This window comes from Odontesthes bonariensis, chromosome 17 (genome assembly GCF_027942865.1).
Source record: "Odontesthes bonariensis isolate fOdoBon6 chromosome 17, fOdoBon6.hap1, whole genome shotgun sequence".
NCBI classification, from domain to species: domain Eukaryota; kingdom Metazoa; phylum Chordata; class Actinopteri; order Atheriniformes; family Atherinopsidae; genus Odontesthes; species Odontesthes bonariensis.
This window is the reverse complement of record NC_134522.1, coordinates 10,346,786-10,365,318: the sequence shown is the minus strand read 5'-3', so window position 1 is coordinate 10,365,318 and position 18,533 is coordinate 10,346,786. Positions and strand designations below refer to the sequence as shown.

General features: G+C 39.0%; 1 protein-coding gene across 1 annotated transcript; it reads right to left on the bottom strand.

The window, feature by feature from the left end:
• Positions 1-315: 315 nt before the first annotated feature.
• On the bottom strand, positions 316-17,210 carry lck (LCK proto-oncogene, Src family tyrosine kinase). The gene is made up of 13 exons (XM_075488074.1): positions 17,004-17,210; positions 15,517-15,623; positions 14,861-14,921; positions 13,631-13,721; positions 11,794-11,892; positions 11,560-11,663; positions 9,767-9,916; positions 9,513-9,665; positions 6,551-6,730; positions 3,151-3,227; positions 1,432-1,585; positions 1,159-1,290; positions 316-1,048 (listed from the first exon to the last, which is right to left on the bottom strand). The coding sequence occupies exons 2-13, from the start codon at positions 15,616-15,618 to the stop codon at positions 852-854; spliced, it is 1,500 nt and encodes a 499-aa protein (XP_075344189.1). The 5' UTR covers positions 15,619-15,623; positions 17,004-17,210; the 3' UTR covers positions 316-851.
• Between the last annotated feature and the right edge of the window lie 1,323 nt (positions 17,211-18,533).

The window sequence follows — 18,533 nt, the reverse complement described above, 5'->3', positions numbered from 1 at the left end:
TTTGTTCCATGTCTCACTGTAGGATGTGTATTACCTTCCTGACTCCTTGGGTTCCAAGACCTGTGCCCGATAGGCCCCATGAAATCATATATGTATATCATATGTATAATCTGTTGGGGTGAAACAAATATGTGGAGATTCAAGTATGAGCTTGTATTCTGGAGGTACCTCAAAACTGTTCCGTACACTGCTTGTTCCACTCTGACCCTACAGTATGTGCACGCTCAGAAATGCATATTCTGAGTGAATCATGCTTTCAGAGTAGCATACTACTCACTCAGTGATTCTTGAAAAGAAAAGAAAAATACCCAGAAATAAACCTTTTTGGATTTAATATGTATTGCAACATAAAATCAACAATATTCTGTCAGCTTCTAGTTTATTTATGTGGTGTGGTTTCTTCTGAATGTATTGCGACAATAACAACATCCATGTAAAGCTTTTTCTTTTCTTTTTTTTTTTTTTTACTGGAACCAAAAACAGTTATTAGACTGCAGAGGTAAAACACAGCTGAAGCAAGTAACAGTATTTACAAGCTAAAATGCACCAGGAGAACAGCAACTTGTTCAGCTACATCAGATAGTCCACAGTTTTTCCAAGCAGCATGGTGACCGCTCTCCTCTCTCTTTCTGCTTCATGCTCATATTCACAATGGTGGCTGTAGCATATGTTATCAGAATTAGTTTGATGCAGAACAGTACTCTTATTTATCATCACAGTTTGTACCCTAGCAGTAGAAAGGCTTAAATTCTTCAGCAAGTAATTCAAAATCCAGCATCTGCTTTCACAGAGTCTGTCTTTAGTTTGAGTATGTTTAATGTATGTCTCTGTGTCTCCTTGCGCCACTGCAGCTATTCCTGGTATTGCCTCTCTGTGGCAGTGAAGAAATCCTCCAGAACACTCCTTAGGTACTCGAATGTGGGTCTGTCATCTGGTGTCTCCCTCCAGCAGTGACACATGATGTCATAAAGCCCATCGGGGCAGTTGTCTGGCTTCGGCATTCTGTAGCTTCGCTCCAGATTCTGGATCACCTCAGGGTTGGACATACCTGCACAAAAGGTGAAATAATATCAGAATTATAATTAAAGTCAAAATAATTTGGGGACATGAATCTATATTTGTGATCGACCAGAATAAGCGCAATAATTGAGTACTTACCAGGGTAAGGAATGCGCCCATACGTCACTATTTCTGTGAGGAGGATCCCAAATGACCACACATCTGATTTTATGGAGAAGGTGCCATAGTTGATCGCCTCCGGTGCAGTCCATTTAATCGGAAACTTTGCACCTATGAACAAAAAAGAAGCCTTCATTTCTCATAAGAAAAAACATGAACACTTGGGGGAGCTGTGAGACATATTTTCCATAAAAACGATTGTATAGTTAGTGCTGAAGGTGTGATCTGGGTTTTTAGGGAAGGTCTTGTTACCCTCTCTGGCCGTATATTCGTTGTCCTCGATGAGTCTTGCCAGTCCAAAGTCGGCAACCTTACAGATGAGCTCATGAGAAACCAGAATATTGGCAGCTCGCAGGTCGCGGTGAATGTAATTTCTCTGCTCAATAAAGGCCATGCCATCAGCCACCTGCAGGGGACAGCACATTATCAACCTTGTGACATCAAAAACTCTCTTCCTGCCTTTGCCTTACCACAGACGTGCTGATTATTCCACTGCCTGTTTTGTTTCAATCAAGTACTACATGACTCATTTCAGCAGTAAACCTCAGAAGTTTGACAGCACACCTAATAAAGGAAGAAATTAGTGTGACTGAATGGACAAAAATTCTGATGATTTCTACAGAATTCCCCACCCACAATTTCTGAACGTCTGTGAAATTTATTTCTGAGCATCTAACCTTCAAACTTAGGTTTTGTTTAAGCAGGTGCATTCTTAGGGTGTGAGAATCTGTCACATAGGTGCCAGTGTGTGAGGTGGTTTTGTCAGAAACTTGAGATGTACGTGTGTTTCTATATTTAATGAGCCACCCTTAACCTGTGAATTATGTGATGGAAGACTCAATATCCTCTGATCCTATGTGCATACATACAAATTACAGTTTTGGATGAATAATAATTCCAACACTGTGGCAGAAGTAAGATAATTAATCACATGAAACACATGATGATTAATGTTACTTTTACCATAAATGCTCTCCATGCAAGAAAAGTGTCTTGAAAGATTGCTTCTGTGAAACGTTTACCGCACAGCTCTGCACAAGGCTAACTGCGATGCACCGAACTCTAATGTGTCTGAGAATTTATGGACTGCAGATGAAGAATCTTTCATTGTGTTAGACTTTGAAACTTCGGTCTGGCTTCCTGTGGTTATTATGTCATTCCCACATCCACAATACAACAAGTTTTTTGTTTTTTTTACTGACAAGTAACATTTCAAGATGTAGATGTGAGCCTGATTTGAAATTTCTGAAAAATTATAATGCGTAAAGAAGATTGTTTCCAAACAGTTGCTTCCAAATCTCTGTGAAGCCAGCAGTTAGCTTAGCATAAATACAGTTAGTGCCTACCCAGCATCTCCACAGCGCACATCCTGTTCTCAGGCTTTTAGCTAGTTACGACACTATCACTTTAAACATATTTTAACTTAAGCCTCCCTTTTGCACCATCCAATTTAACTGATCAATTGAGGAGTTTGACATAAATAGATCCATAACCTGTCATAAAGTGCATGACTGTTTGCTCATAAAAGATATTTAATGAGATTCAGATAAATGAATCTGCATCATATATTTAGTTTCAGGGTTGTCGTAACACGATTGTCACATTTTAACCACCTCTGACACCTTTGTTAGAGAATAAAAACTGATGAGACATTAGAAATAAAAGAAAAATAAGAGTTTCCCCTCTCTTAATCCTTGTTTGTTGTAAAAGACACAGTTTTATATGTGCACCAGTGTCCAGACTGGCATTAATCAAAACGCACATGCACTCCTGCTCACATACACACCCATGTCTGCACTTGTTACAAGATTAGTGTTGAATGTAAGCCTCATCATAACACTTGCCAGTTTCTTGCCTAGAAGGATCAAGTCGAGAGAAAAAGAGGTGAAAGAATAAATGAAAGAGAATTCGAGTGAAATGAGTGAAAGTGCTATTGGAGGACAGATTTTAAGATAAAAAGAAATGTCTTGCCTGAGACGCCATGTCTATCAGAGTGTTGATGGGCAAAGTGCCTCCCTCTGGGGTTTTTAGGTAATCCACCAGGCTACCTGTGGAAAGTACAGTCAAGTTAAAGCATTGCCTCGTGTTTTTATTGACATAATGAAAATGTTAAGCTATATTAGAGTATCACCAATTGACATTGTGCTGGTCAGAATGACATAATTAACAATATCTTCACAGATAAATTCAAACTAACCAATTTTGTATAGTCAAATACTTTTGGTAAAATGTCTAATTACCAGCATCTAGAGGCTTTTTTCACCTCTTTTCTAATAGTTTATTCTTCCTTTGCTGTGCTTTTAATCTCTTTTGCAGTGGTAGATTTCAGCTCTCTTCAGAGGGAATCAGGTCAAGTCAAATTGTTGACCACTTTAAAAGTCCCATCTTTTTTTTTTTTTAACCACCTTCCTGTGCTACAGGGTGTGTAGTCCAGGTCTTTTCCCACACTTTTCTGACTCTAGGTACCACATATTTACTCTAAAAGGCCTGGGTAGTCCTCTGGTTTCACTATTCCTGCAACTCGTTGGATCGTGGCATCTTCTTTGGTCTTGACTCATGAATTCATACTTGGTTTGCGGTTTGAGCTGAAACCATGACTCCATGTCGATCCAAGTCAGCTTGAAGCTGGTTTGATATTCTACATGTTGTTTTGGGGGTTTTCTTGTTTTTACCCCCTCAGTCGTCCAAACCTTTGCAGACTTCTCATTTAGTATCTCCATAGTACCACAACCTGGAGGCGTCCTCCCTGTTTTACGACAGTGAAACTTTCTGACAACTTCTTAAACTGTTGAAAAAATTTAAGTCAATGCCCTTGTAGCCTTGTTATGTTTATGTTTTTTGGAGAAAAATCAACATCATTAAGATAAGGTTAACTTAAAGCATGCCCATTTCAAAGAGGTTTTCTTTTGGAAAATAGTCTCTATGGACTATTTGTTTTAAAATACTCTATCTATCTTTTGCATAATTCCTTTAACCCTTTAGTTTTTTATTTTACTCCTTTGGGGATTTTGCTCTGTAAAGCACTTTGGATTGCACGTGCTTTTGAAAAGTGCGATATGAATGATGCTGAGTTGAACTGAGTTGAGTCGAGCATTTCTGCTCAGCTTTCTTAAAAGAATTTGGAAATGGGCAGTCCTTTTTCAAGCAGTTAAACTTTTAACAACTAGGTAATCAGTTCATGTCAACACTGTTCTCAGATAACTCTAATTTAATTCTCATGTTCAAGGACCTCATTTGAATTCAAAACAGGGCCAATAACTATGAACAGTAGACATTTTATCTCCAGATTTGATATTTTTGATTTGATATTTTTTCGGTTTTTAGAAGTCCATGAATTATATTCTGATTATACAAAATTGGGTCATATGAATTCATTTCTGAAGGTATTCCAAACTGCCCTTGCATTCCAAACAGTTCAGATAACTTTTGCAACCTTTTTACAAAAAATAATCACCAATGGCAGCTAATTTTAATAGGAAAACTATAGAAACATCATGCTTTGTTCAGAAGACAAATCAAGTTTCCATATTCTTTATTCTCCGCAGACATAAATAAACTTAAATGGGCCAGAATAGAAGCTCAAATCAGTCACCATAACACTTTCAGGAAGTACACAGAACATCGGTCAAACCAATCCTTACTTTCTGACAGTTAACTTTGTGTTGGGTTTGATTAGCACTGAACAATACCTCTGCACATCGGCCAACCAAGTCAAACTAAAGGAAATACTTTCAGAGTAATGACTGTGCCAGGAAAGATGAGGCATTTGCTCCCCTGCATAAGTCCAGAGGACTGCTTTTGAAGTCCGAGAGCCAGAGTTACGCTTTTTGTCAAGGTCACAAAGGGAAGCTGGAATGACACGCCTGTTATTTTCCCCCTTTTGTTGTCTTCGATATTACAAAAAAAAAGGGACAAACTGTAAAAAGATGGGAACTCCAAGCCATCCTTTCTCCTGACAACAGAGGCAACAATTGTCCTGTCCACACATGGATCCCAGACAAAGAGACAGCCTCATGTAGAACCACTGCTGATGGTTTACAAGACTCTCACACACGATAACACAAAGACACCCCTTTCACCTCGGCTGTAAGGCTGTTGTTGTGTTTGTGACAGCATCTCTCAGTACGTTTTGGCATTTCTGCTCAAAGTGAAAAACAATTGCAAAGACTTTTGAGGTTACACTGAAACAGATACAGGGTCGCTATCATCTCTGTGCGGCTTTTGGGTGTAATACACCTTTATTGAACGTGCCGATTAAGCTATCAAAAGCAGTTTGCAGCTGTTACCGCAACTCTATTTCATTACTGATTATAATTTATTGTCATTTAAATGTTATGTAAGAAGAGCAGAGAAAAGAGGAAGATCCAGTGGCGGGATGCTGAACAAACTGCCATTGTAAAAGCTACAGAGGGTTTGTTTACAGCCGCATGTGCCAACATTGTGTATATGCGTCTGTGCATGTGTGTTAAGCAGACTCGGGAAAATAGCCAGGCATCATCAAGGGACTCTTTGAACAATAACAGTGATTCACCCTCTTCCATTTTAACACCCCTCATCTCCGACTAGCCAGAAGAGACTTCCCCTCGACGTGTAAACACCAGCAACCTGTCTGGAGGGGCCCGGAAAAAATGCGAAAGTTCATGTTTGCTTTGAAACATTTTAACACATGGCTGTAAATACACGGGGGGTGATGAGGAGAAGCTGAAAATAGCCTATCAGAGGCCAGGCCACTTCAGCATGCTTTGGAGTCAGGGCTCATGAGTTACTGTAGCTTCCTTATTTAGGTTTGCTCACACAGCTGCATTCATGTCCAATCACAAGTGATGATTACACGTTCTGCAGGCTCAGTAATGCAATTCTGATGTCATACATCAAACACAAATAAATAGAAACAAAGCTGTGGATGTATGTGTGATCAAAAAGGCATTCAACAGAATCACCGGAGTGAAGCATTTATGTGAAAACATCATGACTCATTAAACCTAGATGAAACCTATGGTGCAACCCAAGCTTTTGTTCCATCTCACACTCCCACCCAGAGTCTGATAACGGATCAACGTGTTTAATCCTGAACATCTATGACTCTGTGCTAACATGAATCCTTTGTCTCCTCTCCAGGCACAGAGATCATTCTCACAACACTGTCTTTACTGTAACCAGGCAGGTGATTAAGGAACTGATCTCAGACAGGCTCGGACGTATTTTAGTTGTCCAAACTTATCTGAAAGCTGGTACAACGCACAAGGATATTTTTCAACTGCTCTTCAAATGATCAGTATTTTCTTTATTTTGAAGCTTAAAGAGAAATCTGGAATTCTTTGTTAATGTTTGAGTGTTAATAATCTATTAAATGACACAGGCTACCACCTACCATTTTCCATGTACTCGGTGACAATAAAGATTGGTTCCTGCGTAACCACAGCAAAGAGGCGGACGAGGCGAGGATGCTGCAGGTTCTTCATCATGTTGGCCTCTGCCAGGAAGGCTTCCACTGACATTGTGCCTATCTTCAGATTCTTAATTGCCACTTTTCTGTCATTGTTGTAGAGTCCTGAAAATAGACAATTAGACATTACTGGCTGAAAAATGTGGTTTAAAACACAGCCAGGAACCCACAAACTCACCAGTGGGCACAGTCATGAGAAAATGAAAACTTCTTATGTTTATGTAGGAGTTAAGTCTTGTGGCATATTGTGAAACTGTAACAAAAAGCTGTTTGCCAGTTTTACCAAGCAAAAAAAAAAGATCATATCTATCAGCCAGGCAGCTCAGATTTGCCTTCAGCTGAGTTTTTCTTCCCAAGTTATTATGTTTTGAAATGCACTTTTGTCTTTCAATGCTGTTCACTTTTACTTTCTCTTTAGTAATATTTAGGCTCATTATGTTTAACCCTCTGGGGTCTGAGCCCATTTTGACTATGCCGGCGTGATCATAGACCTCAGAGCTAGACATATTTAGAAATCATTTGGTTATGAAAGGAAAACACAAGAGATTGTCTTTGGGAAATTGTAGCCCTTCTCACAACATCTATTGCACGCTAGATATGGTGACAAGTCCCACTCTAACTGCAAAAACATGGTGCAGATACAAAAAAAAACTTCCTAGTAAGATATACAACTTAAAAATAATGCTTGATTTCATTTTTAAAAAGTGCTCAATTTATAGCAATTTGTACATTTGTAGCAATTTCATTATTAAAAATTTTCCCTCTGTCACATTTTCCCACGACACTGGGCTGAATCGGGTGTATCTACATACATGCGTCTAAATGTAATTTTGATGATATTTAATGTAATTTGCATTAAACTTTATGCACAATGATTGATGCTTTGTCATATTGAATGATGTGCTGCTTCGCGGTTTACGCACACGCTCACAAACAGACATTAAATACATTAAAAAAGCCAAATCTGCTCTGATAGGTCAACTCCATTCTGCATGAGCTTTGCTTAACTTTGAGATTCAAAAAAAGCATTCAGTTAGACGCAATACTTATATACACCCCTGGGGACAGGACAACTTATCAGCATTTCAAGGTCATTTTTTTTTACAGGAAATGACTAACTCTAAAAAGCTATCAGGAACACCCAAGAACTTATTTTTGTCCCGGTAGCAGGAACTACTGCTGTAGGACATTTTGTGTGAGATATAAAAACATATAAACATGAAACTTTGATTTCTTGGCGACTTTAAAAAGTTACCAGTTAACATGCTGGTTTACCAAAGAACATGGTCCCGTATAAGACGGCATATAAACTTGAAGACCCGTCCAACAGTCAATCCAAATGGTCGACGTGGTGTTCGAGTATCCAGTACGGCGATGTCATTTTTTGTGTCAACAAAAAAAGGGACACGTGAGGAAAATGGAAGATGTTATGGGAGAAAACTGTGAAATGGAAACTGATGATGTAGGTGTGACACAGCTGATGAAGGTGAACCATAGCAAACAAACTGGACAAACTGGAAATTTCAAATGTTCCTCCTTGAACAGAAAATACCTCATAACTTATCAAATCGCTTGTAGAAAAGTTAGCAATGTCAGTAAGATTTGTTTGGAAATCATCAACATGTGGAATATATTTCCTCCCGCCATCTTGTCAGAGATATTTTACAGTATTAGATAACAATTTGGCAGTGAATGTAAGAATATACTTAAAGTCATTAATTCATCCTCTGGAGACCATGTGTAGCTATTTATGTCTAGCATAATTCTTGTGCTACAAGAACCCCCAAACTATCATTTATCTCCTGTAGATGTTGATAAATCTAAGGCTAATTTCAGTCACTAACCCCCAAAGATGCACAGTGATAATAAGGATATATTTAGTTTGCTTTACATGGATTAATGTAAAAATGAACTCTTTATCTCATCATGTTAGTATGAGTATAAAATATAAACACAGTGCTTTTGTCTGGAGCTGTAATCAAATGTGTGCAGCGCTACAAAAACACTTTTGCATGACTCAAATGCAAACAGGATCCAACTAAAGTCCCAACAAACAAGTTTTCTCTGCCCTCCGCGTAGAGCACCAACATCTTGCATCTTGTGTGAAGCGTAGCGATGCGGGGGAGAAAATTTGATCTATTATTCAAAGCATTCTTCTGTCTCTTTTATCTGCAGTGAAAATCTTCTTGAAAGAAAGGATGGCCATCACATAGATATTTCCGTGTTCACTAAGTAAACATTTCATACTCAGTGAGAGTCCCTGCCATTACTCAACTATGTCACTGAACCAATGTTTGGATGAGGAGAAAACAAACACAGGGCCCAGACTACATTCAAGACAATACTACAAATCTAAATGTGGCAGTGAAATGAGGACAAGCTCCATGGTTGGCATGTTTAGCTTGTACAGTGGTTTGTTTTGGATGTTAAATGGTGCTGGCAAATGAGGATGGAAAATAGAGGGAAAATTACCCCTTCAATTCAATGATAATGGGCTTGTGGCTTAACTGATATCCTTGTGATCAAAACTCTTAGCCCTTCTGTTTAACTCGACATTCTGCAATCACAGTCAACATTTACGGAGGTATTGTTAGGAGACAATTCCTCAGATCCACAAGCTTATCGAAAAAGTTGCATTCATGCAGTTTGAGCAACATCGTGTATCAAGGTTAATACCGCACATCATTCTTTCGTTAACCAGCTCAAACAAACCTACAATTAAGACTGCACTGAAGAAACTCTTCTGCAGACGCTGCAGAAAAGCCCTGGCTTCTGGCAGGCACACCGGCAAGCCCGCAACCAGGCTGAGTATTTGTGTTTTTTAGATGGGATGTAGAAAACTTCTGAAGGAGGAAGTTTAAACTCGTTCAAATGGAAAACAACTCACCCATCCACACTTCTCCAAACTGTCCAGCTCCAAGCCTTTGCTTCAGCGTAAGGGACTCACGGGGAATCTCCCACTCGTCCTGCCACCATGGCTTCTGCGGTGCCCTCGACTGGCATGACTTCACCAGGTTTGTGCACAACCCATCTGCTTCACCTGCAGGATAGAGAAAGAAATATGTAGCATAAAATAGTTCAGATGACGACCTATCAATGGTGAACACTTTTGATTCATGCCCCTCAAGAGGCTGTACGCACGTGAGTAATGCTGCACAAGCTCCTTCAGCGAGCTGAACGAGATCTTGGTTGTGATGTAGAAGCCACCATCGTCCAGGTTACGGATCTTGTAGTGCTTCACTCCTTCACCTGTGTTGTGGTCCAAGTCCCTGATCGATAATGCGTATGACCCTGGGTACACGGAAAAGTGGGGAGCAGAAAGATTTGTTGAAAAATGTCTTGACTAGAGATTTCTAAAATCTAAAACTGTGGGCTTTGTAGCAGAACAGTAAAATCAAAGTTTTGCGTAGATTACTTTACTATAATTGTTTGGGCAGTGTGAACAGGAATTATGATGGTGTTCAGGGGTCAGTTTGTTCGCTATTTGGCTGCAACTTTCCCCTTGTTGCAATGAAAATATCTAAAATTAGGGCTATCAGAGCTATCTATAGGCATGGTTAAAACCAGTGATTTAAAGCACGCCTGAAGTGAATTCCACAGTTTGTGCTCCATCTTCAACACAAACAGTGAAACGGATGAAACAACTCATTTCTTTAGAGTAGTAGATGGGTATTTCCAACTTCAACAGGAAAGAAAAACTGAACATCAAACAAATAAAGCAAGCTAGAAACAGGAAAGGGGCCAATGGGAAATGGATCTTCTTTTAGAAACACTTCAAGTTAAAACAGGACTAAAGGAAGCAGAGGGCACAAGTCATGCTGAGAGATATGGTCACGTGAAAAGAAAAGCCCACTTTCTTTCATTTCTAAGGTTTTATGTATCAAGACACAGTAAAAAAAAATAATATTCTAGTTCTTGCCCGGTCTTAAGATTGGTTAAATACAACCTTAAATTCAACATGTGACATAATACACGGTTTTACGCCTTATTTTACAGAATTTAAGCCAAAATGCAGAAGCATTGTGTGAAAAATTAAGTCAACCACATGCTTAAAAGGCACGCAGAAACATCTTTAGCAGCAATAATGTGAAGTAGTTGTTTTCTCTATGATGTTGTCAGTCTCTCGTATCATTTGGGAGGAAGTTTGGCCCACTCTTCTTTACAGCATTGCTTCAGTTCATTGAGGTTTGCACCATTGGTTTATGCACAGCTCTCTTAAGGTCCCAGCACAGCATTTAAATCAGGTTGAGGTTTGGACTTTGACTGGACACCTTGATTTTTTTCTTTTCCAGACATTCTGTTTGGGATCATTGTCCTGTTGATGACCAAATTTTGACCAAGCTTTAGCTGTCGGACAGATGGCCTCACATTTGATTAGAATACTGTGGTATCCAGAGGAGTTCATGGTGAACTCAATGACTGCAAGGTGCCCAGGTCCTGTGGCTGCAGAACAAGCCCAGATCATCAGCCCTCCACCACCGTGCTTGACAGCTGGTGTGAGGTGTTTGTGCTGATATGCTGTGTTTGGTTTTCTCCAAACATGCTGCTGTGCATTATGAGCAAACATCTCCACTTTGGTCTGGTCTGTCCAAAGGACATTGTTCCAGAAGTCTCGGAGTTTGTTCAGATGTGACTTTACAAACCTAAGCTGTGCTGCCATGTTCTTTTTAGAGAGAAGAAGATTTTTCCCTTGAAACCCTTCCACAAAACACATAAATGCTCAGTCTTTTTCTTATTGTGCTGTCCTGATCTTTAACATTTAGATCAGTGTTAATCAGTGTTTCACACACTGATGTCGTGTTGTTGTTCATCTGAGGTTACATGAGAGAACAAAATTCTTTTGAGCACTTTTATATCCCTTTAACAGTCCATACTTGTATAATTTAATCAGTTTGTAATTTTAAGACTAAAGAAAATTATAAAGTTCATTTCACCTTTGGAAGTCTCGCTCTCTCGAACCATGAAGGAGCCCTGCGTATTCCCAGGAGCAAGGAGGAGCCTCATGGCATCATTTCTAGAAATGTTCTTAAAAAACCACCTGCAGCAAAAACACACGGCACACTTCAAACTTTAAGCTAACCACTTCCCTTTCCTCAGGGACACAGCATGCATAGTGTGAGATGAGACTGCTTCGACAGCCCTGACATTATGTTTCCTGTGTGACTTACGATTCAGTCTCCATTGTGGTCATAGCAATAAAGTTGTATGGGATGTAGCCCCTCTGGCCTGTGGTGAGGGACTCTGCCAAATACCACTCTGGGTCATCTCTGGGTGTCAGAAGAGAAAGCAACAATATCACAGGTTAGTTTACATTTCTGTGATACCTCACTGGAGCTCGGGCTGTTTTGAAATCAATGGATTCACTATCAGAATAGTTTTATTTACCTTCCAAAGGCAAACAGGTTCTTTCAGTATAAACGATCACTGCATGAAATTTGCTTTATTAATCTGAATAGGCCACAAAATGTGTTGCATATCAGCATAAGAGATAGAAGTAAGAGTAAGGTTTAGTATGGACTTTCAATCTTCACAACAATATGTACACCTTTTTAAACTATTGAAGCAAAGGAATGGTTCTTCTTATCAAATTAAGCATCTATGTCAGTCTCATGTCTGTATTCACTGGCCTCACTCTCAAATCAGGGGGGAACTCCTGAGTATTTCCCAAATATTTAATCAGCTGTTAAACATATCCTAATTGTGAAACAGTACATTTATCTCATTTACACTTTGTTTGGTTATGTTAAAATTAGCCTCAAAAACTCACATTTTCAATTGCAAGTACCTCCAAAAGTTTTGAAAGAAATTGTGAATAGGACATGACGGTATGTGTCCTTCATGGTACGACAACCTGCATTTTGTTTTGAAACCCTGTTAGAGATTGCTGGAAATCCGATTCTCTTCTCAAGATTACGCTGTACGAATGACAAATTGTGTTTTTTGGCATAATGGACAATTCCGTTTGTTATCAGTTCCGGCCTTTAAATACAAGTTATTCTTGTTTAAGAAAGAAAGATAATGTTGTCAGCTCAACTGAAAATTCAGTCAGCATACACCATCACAGTACTCAACATTTACAGTTAATAGAGTTTACTTACAGCTTGGAATCAACTGCCAGAGTCGTCCAGCAAAAAGCAAACACACGATAACTTCACACTAAACATTCGATGTAATGTGAAAACCACGATTTTAAAATGGATATGGTCAAAAGGAAACATTGTTACTTAAACTATGTTTAAGTTAAGGTTGGGATCAATTCTGACTTGTATTTTTAATTGTGTGAACAGAAGTAATAAAAACGTAGAAGCTGACATTAACATTTTTATTTAAATTTTTTAAATTAAACTGCCAATTCAAAATTTTACTCCAACATGTTGCTGTGAAGTTTTTAATTTTTTTTCAACTTCTTTAAAAAAACAAAAAGTATTTTTGATTTTAAAGATCTGAAATTCATCTTTACAATCTGCACGAGTTCATGTCAGAGGAAGAGGTGAACCAACACAAGCTGAACATATACACAAGGTCGCATATCCGTACCTCACCGCACTTACCCCCAAGAGTTGCACATAAAAATGCAACCCGTTTTACTGGATATAATGTAAACTAACTTTATTTAATTGAGCTTTACGTCCTAAGAGAGGTTTGGATTTCTTCTTTCCAACACGCAACATGTCGCTCAACTTTGTTCTTTTTTTGTTGGTTTTGCATTTATTCAGTAGTCGACATGTTAGAGAGGCAGGAAAACTCGGGTGAGATCATGTGTTTACACAAATGAAAATGTATTTGGGACACTGTAAGTTCATTGTAGATGACTTGGACTACAACGTCACCAGAACAACCCAAAATGACCCACTTTGAAGCATCTATTTTTGATATAAATAACTGTTTACGACCCAAATAAGTTAAGTTTCAGAGACAAACACACATACATTGTTTTTTTTTGGGGGGGTTGAAATATTTTTCTTTTTGCCATTTTTTAATCACATGTTCGTATGAGTATCTCACTTGTTGATGATCTTGAGCTTGTCTCCTTTCTCAAAACCCAGGTCGCCTTCATGTTTGGGGTCATAGCTGTATATGGCCAACCCGATGTTGTCTGTAAGAAAGAGATTATTAGATTTAGTTAGATAAAATAGATTAAAAGCATTTCAAATCACAGAAATGATGGTTAATGGAGAAAGTTTTTGTGTATGTCTTTGAATTATCTTGAAGTTTTTTGACTAATGACTGTTGCTAAACACCCGGTGATGAAGCTGAAAGGAGAAGCAGACATTTTGTTTACACGCCTTCAGCATGAAATTTGTTATGGATGCTGATCTTTGATGATAGGCCACAGAAGGGTCATATTTCTCCTTCCAAACAGAATCTTTCAGTTGACTCAATGAAAGATTTCTTTATATGAGAAGATGAAGACTTTTTGAGTTTTTTGGTGCCTTGAGATTTATTTAGTTGTTGTAACTGATAACTTAAGTAGGCATATTTTGTTTCCTAAGAGACGCCAACCAAAGAGAGATAAGTATTCCAGCTCACAAAATTGAGTTTTTGTTCTCCAAACGGAAATATTATGTTGCAGATACAGGAAGCTGACGTGGGAAATGTGAGATGTGAGGCCCCTGAGGCAAGTATAACTTTAAAGTTTTTTTTCACAAATTTAATCAGTTTTAGCGCACAATGATCTGCTGATATTCTGTTTTCATTTACAAAGAACAGGGTCCTGTATAAGATGGCATATAAACTCGAAGACCCGTCCAACAGTCAATCCAAATGGCCGACGTGGTGTTCGAGTATCCAGTATGATGCTGCAGCATTTTAGACACGGCGATGTCATTTTTTGTGTAAACAGAAAGGGACACGTGCTTGGAAAACTAACATCTGAAGAAAATGGAAGATGTTATGAGAGAAAACTGTGAAATGGAAATGTTCCACTGAATGACTGTTCGTGTGACAAGACTGAGAAATGTGAAGACTTACTGGTAGAAGGTTGAAAGAACAGGAAACCGCTTTTAAAGCATTACTTCATATATTCACCTTGAATAGATTGCTAAATTTACTTTTGAATTAACTGCCCCTCAAATTTTGTTCATCCTGGCATTTGCCTGATTAAAACTTGTATCGAATGTCGTTCAACAACATTAAACAAGAAGAAACATGATTTAATTTGATGTCATTTCTCATTTCAAACATATTCAAGACAAATTCTTCTGTAGATTTTTTTTAAATATGGAGAATATATACCGGGTAAAGGTGACGTAGGTGGTGAATACTGTGATGGGTATGGAATCAGCTGATCTGTGTACTGGAAGGACAAAAAAACAAGATGAGACAAACATTTTTCTGGAGAGCTGTAAAAGATTTATGCAGAGAAACACAAACTGTCGTACGTTACATTCACAGAAAGAACTCAAAGATTTCTGGTTTGATATGCAGCTTTTGACAGTAAATCGTTGGCAGTTTGGTTTTTTCTTCTGACAGAACGTCTGAGTGTCTAGCACACAGGTGGTTTTCTCCTTTATTTCTAATCTAATGGGACATCTAAGTTTCAGAGAGGAAACAAACAACACTGAGGGAATGGTTACACTCCCATTTAATTAAACACACAAAAGACAACTTCCCTCGCAGTTGCATAAGTTATCAAATTCTGCTTAAATGAAGCACCCAAGAGCAGATTGAACTTTATGATGTTTACCGATTTTACATAACACTGAATGAATTGTGGGAACCCATTCAGCGTTCACGCCTTGTCGCTGGTGCCCCACTGCTCATTTGCGTGTCCTCTAATTGGTCAATCAGCAAACAAACAACCAAAAGCCATTCATGTCACTCACTTCTAAACAAACACACTTCAGCACACTGGCAGAAGCTCATTCTGCACATCTAAAACGTGCACTTACTGTGTTGCATAACTGTGGAGGTATGGGACAGTTGCAGTGTTCACAGAATTCATCCAAGTTCTCAATCCATTCGTCCGAGTCTGAACTGCAGGCACAGCCCATCTTTTCTGCAATTTCAAAGTGCAAGTTCATTTAGAAGCTATCACATGGATATTATATGCTCAGAGAGAGATTAGCACTGCTTTTTAATGGTAGAAATTCTCAGACGATCGATTTTCTTTTTGACAGCAGAACAAATCCAGGACAGTAGCATTATATTCTGCATTTAGTTTTATGCATGTCAAAAACCGTAAAGTTTTAAAAAAAAGAACTCTTTCACGGTTGAATGTCAAGACTTGACAGAGGAAGACACACACAGACAACAGAAAAGTTACAAATCCGGCTTTAGTTGGACGTGACTGAGGACCTTGACTCAAAATGGAGGCTCAAAAGTAAGTTTCTGTGGCATGTAAACATACACAGACTAAACAAATAAATCAGACATGACAAAGTTTTGCTACAGAGTTCAATGCTGCACACAGGCTCCAAGTGCTCTAATTCTCATCCAGGCTTGAATCTGAGCAATGTTAATCTTGAACAATCCGTCGTATGCACGTGTTCTGTATTGTGTTTTACACCAGTACGCAACATGAACCAGCTTTCTCAAGCTCACTTAACTCCCATTGGGCCACTCGTGGAACAGGGTCAGTGGGCTAATCACAGCAGACGTCCATCCAAAAGGCTCAAAGCCGTGAGAAAAATCTAGAAAGGCATGACCCGGCACTAACAAACCACCACTGCTGCAAAGAGACCCCGAGACTGAATCACAGCAGGATCACCGGGGTATGAAGAAGCTCTTGAATAATCTCCTCTCCTACGCTTACTGGCCCACACTCAGGGAGTCACACAAGTCAGCATTTTCCATTGAGGGGCTACCCTCTAAATTTTTACTCATAGTAACTGAAAGCCTTTCCAAACACACACTGTTGATTGTTATTTTTTACAAAGCACTGTACAGATGTAGATAAGTCTCCATAAATAAGTGAAGACTTTACCTTGCTTCACTTATTGCCTGATGAACTGGAAGACACAAGCAAAAAAGACATCTCCACATTGAAAAATTGCCCTTTAAGTTAGTTGCTATGGCACCAATAATAGATAGACTGTTAATAATACAGGTTTGAATTTACAATCAAGTAAACTTTAGAGTTTCTATTTTATTTCAATTAGAAAAAAAAAAAGGATTTCAGCTATGGGCATTGTCTTCGGGCGCTGCTGTTTTTAATCTCCTAATGCCAGTTTTCTACATGGAAAAAAAACAGTTAAAACCAAAATAGATAAATAAATCAAAACAACCCCTCTGATTTACTGTATGTAGCATATTTGCTATAAGCCGTTCCAATGAGAGAGAAATTCAAATGTTCAGCATTGTGTCACAGTTCTTTTGTGTTTTTCCAAGTTTTAAACTTCAATTTTAAGGCTAAAAGAAGAACAAGTTTGATGCTCACCTCTTCAAAAATGTAATTTCTCCGCAATAGTCCGGTAATGTCAGAATTCAGGTGACGCCATCAAGATATTCCGTCTCAAACCTATACTTCTTCTAAAGAGTTGTTTGGCAAGAGATGATCTTTTCACCCTCAAAGCTTGGGTGTGAAGATGTCATCATCTGCTTCTCTTATAACTAACAGAGCAAAGAGTGCTTAGGTGGTGTCAGTCACACACACACACACACACACACACATGTTGTAGAAGAGCAACCCAGAGAGTTTCCTGTCGTTGAAACGTTGAGGGTTGCTCTGCAGGCCTTGAACAGGTGCTTACTGTGCAGCTGTGTGTGAGCAGTGGGGAACGTTATAGGCTCTATGGCAAAGGGGTCAGGACAGCACCTTTCCCAAAGATGTGAATGTTCCAATACAGTTAAAAAAGGAGGTCTTAGTAGGCTGAGACACCCGTGAGGTTACATTTGTATATTTTTGTGTTGCTTAGCGCTACATGGTGGGTGAGTCCCTGACATTTAAGGTGAGGTAGACTATCAGTTTGCAGCTGAGGTGGTAGTTCCTGAATATTCAAAAATAACTTTAGCACAAAGGGATTTCACACCACACCAGGCTCCCATTAGAAGTATTCATTTTTATCTTTGATGTATCATATTGAGAATAATGTCTCACAAGAGACTATTTTGGTCTATGACAGCTGTGTTTCCTGTGCTGTTTTTATATCAATAAAACATTACTACAAGGTTCAAACATGTGTTTTGTGTTTGTTCCCAGCAGTTAATCTTAAAATAGATTTCAACCTTGGCTTTCTCATCTTAAATCTATTAAATAGCATCTCACTTACAGACTGAAAAATATTATCCTAATTCTTAGCTTAATTTGTTGAAAAAACCACACCACGGTCACATTCAGCCCTAAGATGAGGCACAAAGTGTCTAAGATTGTTAACACACGCCGAGGCCTTGCTGTCGCGTTCTACGTTTCAGACACCTCTAGCTACGGACCGCATCTCTTGTCTTGTGGTGAACGGCTGCTGCTACAGAGCTTGCACTGGCAGGAAGTCAGTCCAAACATCGAAGAGACTGCACAGAAATAGAGGCTTAGAAGAGTGCCACAGCATAGAATAAGACACACTCGCAATGAAACCACTCTTTTTTCCGTTAGAGAGTGAAAATTTAGGAGGATGTGTGAGGGTGTTTAGCTTTTTGACATTTTGATATGTTGAATAGTAATCCGATTTTTGTCAAACAATAAGAAAAGGTGCTTGCACAAGTAATCAAGGGCAAAATCTAATCACAGGAGAAGTCCTCGCCTCGGTGGACGCGCACCAAAAAGAGCCCCGCCATCTTTGAAGATATAGCAGGCCTTGTGAGGCTTTACGGATATTCCTTTTCTACACTTGTCACGACATTCAAATGTGGTTGGAAATCACATTCTGTTACGCAATCAAACTGAGATGCTATCAATTTGCAGAAAGTTTTCCAACCCTCCTACTGCCTGCTTCACGGTGCAGGTGCTGGCCTCTTTTGCGACTGTGAGAGT

Coding starts and splice junctions, on each gene's coding strand:
- lck (XM_075488074.1), bottom strand. CDS start 15,618: ATGGGCTGTGCCTGCAGTTCAGACTCGGACGAATGGATTGAGAACTTG. Junction 13,722..14,860: donor ACCTACGTCACCTTTACCCG/GTATATATTCTC, acceptor TCTTTCTTACAG/ACAACATCGGGTTGGCCATA. Junction 1,586..3,150: donor TGATAGACATGGCGTCTCAG/GCAAGACATTTC, acceptor TGTCCCCTGCAG/GTGGCTGATGGCATGGCCTT.